Source organism: Macadamia integrifolia, chloroplast (assembly GCF_013358625.1).
Source record: "Macadamia integrifolia chloroplast, complete genome".
NCBI classification, from domain to species: domain Eukaryota; kingdom Viridiplantae; phylum Streptophyta; class Magnoliopsida; order Proteales; family Proteaceae; genus Macadamia; species Macadamia integrifolia.
Genome location: NC_025288.1, coordinates 5,001 through 10,000, shown reverse-complemented (window position 1 = coordinate 10,000; position 5,000 = coordinate 5,001). Strand labels below are relative to the sequence as shown.

General features: G+C 32.3%; 3 protein-coding genes and 2 non-coding genes across 5 annotated transcripts, besides 1 other annotated feature; 3 read left to right on the top strand and 2 right to left on the bottom strand. All coding sequences in view use genetic code 11, as the record gives it.

Annotated features, from left to right (window-relative positions):
- Nucleotides 1-5,000: part of a sequence feature (large single copy region; LSC) that runs on past both edges of the window.
- On the top strand, nt 446-533 carry trnS-GCU. Its single transcript has one exon. It is a non-coding gene; the product is annotated as a tRNA-Ser (tRNA).
- psbI (photosystem II protein I) lies at nt 691-801 on the bottom strand. Its single transcript has one exon. The coding sequence runs from the start codon at nt 799-801 to the stop codon at nt 691-693; it is 111 nt and encodes a 36-aa protein (YP_009092287.1).
- Nucleotides 1,220-1,399, bottom strand: psbK (photosystem II protein K). The gene has a single exon. The coding sequence runs from the start codon at nt 1,397-1,399 to the stop codon at nt 1,220-1,222; it is 180 nt and encodes a 59-aa protein (YP_009092286.1).
- On the top strand, nt 1,751-1,822 carry trnQ-UUG. The gene has a single exon. It is a non-coding gene; the product is annotated as a tRNA-Gln (tRNA).
- Nucleotides 3,607-4,696, top strand: rps16 (ribosomal protein S16). Its single transcript has 2 exons — nt 3,607-3,647; nt 4,477-4,696. Exons 1-2 carry the CDS (start codon nt 3,607-3,609, stop codon nt 4,694-4,696), a joined length of 261 nt encoding a protein of 86 aa, YP_009092285.1.

Here is a 5,000-nt window from a genome sequence, read left to right as displayed (position 1 = left end):
GAATATATTCTATGAATATACATATATATATATTATGTATATGGTGTTTTTTCTTTTTTTTTTTTATTCCAGTTGTTCTTGTTCCTATAACAAGTATTTTTGTTTTTAAATCAGATAAATCAAATCATTTGATCTATGGAACAAAAAAAGAAAGAGGACCCGGCTAGGTATTGACCAGGCCAGGCCGAGGGAATAGAAAAAAAAGGACTTGAAATCAAAGAGGTATTCTTTACTCTTTATTTTATTCTTTTTTCCTATTGAGGATATTCCTTTTGAGCCCTTACATTATCGTAATGGAATTGCTGATAAAATTTGTAAATATATTTTATTGTATAGATAAGATCTATACAATAAAATATATAATTAAAATATATTTAATTAATAATAAATATTGAAATTAATTATGATGATAATATATTATAATCGAATTTTAATTTTTCAATTAGGAGAGATGGCTGAGTGGACGAAAGCGGCGGATTGCTAATCCGTTGTACGAGTTATTCGTACCGAGGGTTCGAATCCCTCTCTTTCCGTTTTCTCTAATGACTTGAGATTTTTCTTTCGAATTCGAAAGAAAAATCTCGCGTTCTTTTTATCATAGTTAAATGTAAATGTGTCGAATAGATAAAATCATAAGAAAATTCATAAATCAAGCAAAGAAACCGAGAAATCCCCCCCCTTTTTTTTCTTTTATTCCTCGCGTCCAGGATTACGTCCTGGATCATTAGATAGGAATCCGAAGATGAAGAGCGAAACAAAAAATATCACTACTGTGTAAACGAAGAGTTTGAGAGTAAGCATTACAATCTCCAAGATATTTTTGGGAGGAAGGGGAGAATAGATTATCTATTTTTATACCACATATCCTATTTTGAAACCAAGAAATCAAGTAGTTTCTAGAAAAGAAAGGAATTCGCAGAAATTCAGTTGTAATAAGATTCTTTCATTACCAAAATTATCTTTCATACATACCCACAATTAGATAAAGATATTGTGGGGGACCCTAATAGGTCCTTGTTTACTGGAAGTAGAAGGTCAGAGTGGGGAAATGAGGTGATCCAGACTTTTTGCTGCTATCCAACAGTTTCAATGTTTCAATTGAGGGTTCATAAGATAATGTAAGACTTATCTAATCTTATCAATTGTTATAATTTCTTATCAATTGTTATAATTTTTTTGTATCGAATAAATCATGAATGCTTGTAGGACTAAAGAAATCTCACCGAAAACTTACAGCGGCTTGCCAAACAAAGGCTAAGAGAAAAAAAAGCACAGGTATGACTGGCATAACATCTACGATTGGATTGAAAAAAGCGTAAGCCTCGGGCAATTTGGCAAAGAAAAAACTACTCGGGTGAAGGGTAGAATGAAAACAGATCAAAGCAAAGATATTAAGCATAACAAGCATTTCGTTCTTGGAAAGAATTGCATTTTGACTGAGTTATTAATAATAAGATAAGGGAAAAATGAAACAAATAAGATAAACTAAAAAATCCTTCTTTTTATTTAAATTATTTAAACTCGCCCAATCAAAAATCCTTCAATTCTGAAATGAGAATAGAAGGAATGATACTTTCCTATAATATCTTAATTACATTTTATGTAATGATCAATAAATTCAGTTTCATTCTACATCTACGTATATCAAATCCTATCAACAATCTAATCTATTCCATAGATAGATTGGACTGGAATTGACGAACAACCAACATCGATATTAATGTCTATTAGTGTCAAATAGAAATCGAAATGGGGCGTGGCCAAGCGGTAAGGCATCGGGTTTTGGTCCCGCTACTCGGAGGTTCGAATCCTTCCGTCCCAGAGCAGACCAATTCAATCAGAATAAGAATTGTTTTCTTTAACAATCTTTTCTTTAAGAACGAGTGTAATGTTGGATACAATGTGATCCGACTTTCTGATTTCGAACGATTTCTCTCTGAATCATTTCTTTCTCACAAACTAAACGGAGTTCAAATAAGACACGGATGTAAGCGAATCTAATCTATTTGTGATCCCGGTAGGATGGGAACATAGATCACAATAATTTTTTTCAAATAAAAGAAAATCAGATGGGCGATTCAGTCTATGCCTGTCTCGCTCATACTGAAGTTATTTACTAAGAGAAACTTTACATCCCATATCTATTTGATATATCAATAGGTGCATTCTCTTTTGAAATGCGAAAGAAAAGCCTTTACATTCCCTATTCCTAAAGTAATTGGAATGTAGCCTAATTACTAATTCTCTAAAGATCCTGAATGCTAAACAAGAGGAGTTCTTGGTCCTAATTGAAGTCCATCACTGAGATTAAGGTTCCTAAAACTAATTTGGGTTGGGTAAAATAAAAATAGGAATAAGACATGATAGGGACGCTTTGGCTTTGTACCTAGACTATTTTGCCAAGGATCTCGTAGGTGGATCCCTTTTTATTTACGATTCAGGATCCTGAGAGAATTCATGAATAGATAGGAGTTAAAGTTAATCAGTAATAAATTGAGAGTATCAATTCAAATAGCTGTGTCTGTCCGGATCTCATAAACAAAGAGTCAAGGTCAATATGTAACAGATGTATTTTCTTTGGACCTAACTTACTATAATTTTATTTCTATTTCCTAGCTCTAATGAATAATTGTAATCGAACGTTTCGGTTTTGGTAAAAAAGATCTGCGATCCCTTAAATAAAATATCCGCGATTGCCCCTAGTTAAGAATTATTCGGTTTATTTGATGGATACCAAAAGCTCATATTCTTCCGATTCTGATTTGCTAAAATAAGATGAAAGAATAACAACTTAAACTTGACTTTTACCCTACGTCGGCCTTTTCTATCCAACAAAAAAATAAATTGTATTTTTTTTTTGATCTATCTGCTTTAAATCATTGATGCTTCAATTGAAAAAGAAAGATGGGTCTCTCTTATGATGATCAAATTCCTGTCTCTTCAATTCGTGTCTCTTTACTTTAATCAATAATCAATAGGATATCTGCTAAAAAAAAAAAAAAATTTAAGCTATAAGCTACTCGTTATGATTGCGACGACTTGTTGATTGATTTGATGTCTCAAATAATGATTTAATGGTTTTACGTGGAAAATAGGAAATTCTTAAAATTAAACATTTTTAATGATTCCTTATGAATCCTCGGTACTCAAAGAAGTGTGAGATTGGCGAATCTATCCTATCGAGTCACTTCTGGTCTTTCCACGTGATCGGACTAGCCAGTTTCTTTACTATGTTATACTCATTTTGTTCCAGTATGGGGAATCTTATTAAGGTTAAGGACCCCCTTTTTTGGTTTAGTTGTTCAAAAAAGAATTGGATCTTTCATGCATGAGTAATTGTCTTGAACAATCTATTGAAGATGCAGATTAACGAAGAACTCCTTATTCGTCTTCTTTAGAAATTCCAAAATTAATTCATACGATAAAATATGGGTTAAATTGAATTATTGCTGAGACTTCTCCAGATAAATGCATATCCATCCAAATATTAAATATAATTTAAATAGAAAAATAAAGTATAGATTAATATATTATTGATTAAGCCAATGACTATTCATGATTCCGTATTGAATCAATTCCATGTCGGTTCCAAAATAGAGGAATGTTATGGTAAAACTTCGTTTGAAACGATGTGGTAGAAAGCAACGTGTGACTTGAAGGACATGATCGATTGTGGATTCTTACATCCACCACTTTCTAAAGGAATAATGATGCTCTTGGCTCGACATAGTTTGTTCTGTTCTACTAGAACCCCTACTTTGTTAGGTTGTAAATAGGACATGATGGAGCTCGAGCAGAAAGTATTGATTTATTTCTCAGGGGCAAGGATCTAGGGTTAGTGTCAATCAATAAGTTGAAAGAACTTCGTAAACATATCTTCGATATAGAAATCGAAAGGATCTAATTTGAACAAGTTTCAACAAATCTAAAAGGAAAATTTGTTGGAATTGGTAAAAGCTTTTCGACCAAAAATGTATCACGCGCGAATCAATCGTTCCTATGATTCTTGGATAGAAAGAAATCACAAAAAGGTATGTTGCTGCCATTTTGAAATGATTAAAGATCGCCGAAGTAATGTCTAAACCCAATGATTCAAAGCAACGATAAAGGATCCATGAACAAGGAAACACCATTTTCAATGGTCTCAACAATTGGATCAAAATGAGGAATCAAAATAGATTCGAAACGAGACAAAGAAGGGGGTTTAGAGACGGCTCAATAAATGAAATGCCTAAGGATTTTCCTTTCAACTCTTTGAGAATTATCCAACTTGAGTTATGAGTAAGAATGGTTTTTTATTTTTTTGAAGGAAGAATAAAGAAAGGACTCAAATTATAGTCGAATTGATTTGATGATTTTATGGATCTATTTGACACTAAAATACATAAATAGAATCATTCTTTCTTGAGCCGTACGAGGAGAAAACCTCCTATATGGTTCTAGGGGGGGTATTGTTCATCTATATCTATCCCAATGAGCCATCTATCGAATCGTTGCAATGGATGTTCGATCCCGAAGAGAAGGAAGAGATTTTCGGAAAGTAGGTTTTTACGATCCGATCAAGAATCAAACTTATTTAAATGTTCCCCTTATTCTATATTTACTCGAAAAAGGTGCTCAACCTACAGGAACTGTTCATGATATTTCAAAGAAGGCAGAAGTTTTTAAGGAACTTCGCATTAATCAAACGAAATGAAATTAATGAAACATAAAATTAAGTAAAAAAAAAAAGAGGAGGTCGCCCGTATTTAGATCTAGCTTTGTATAACTTTTTCTCCACTATTCCTTTTTTTCTTGATCTATTCATACCTATTTACTATTGCTCCGATATGATCTCATATTTATATTCTTCTATATTCGTTATAGATATAACGAATTCGAATTCTATATTTTTTATAGAATTGATAAGTAGAAAAATTTTTTCTATATGAGATAGATGGATAGAAAAAAGATCGATTGAATAGATGAAATAACTGGATCTATAAAAAAAGGCGGATTAT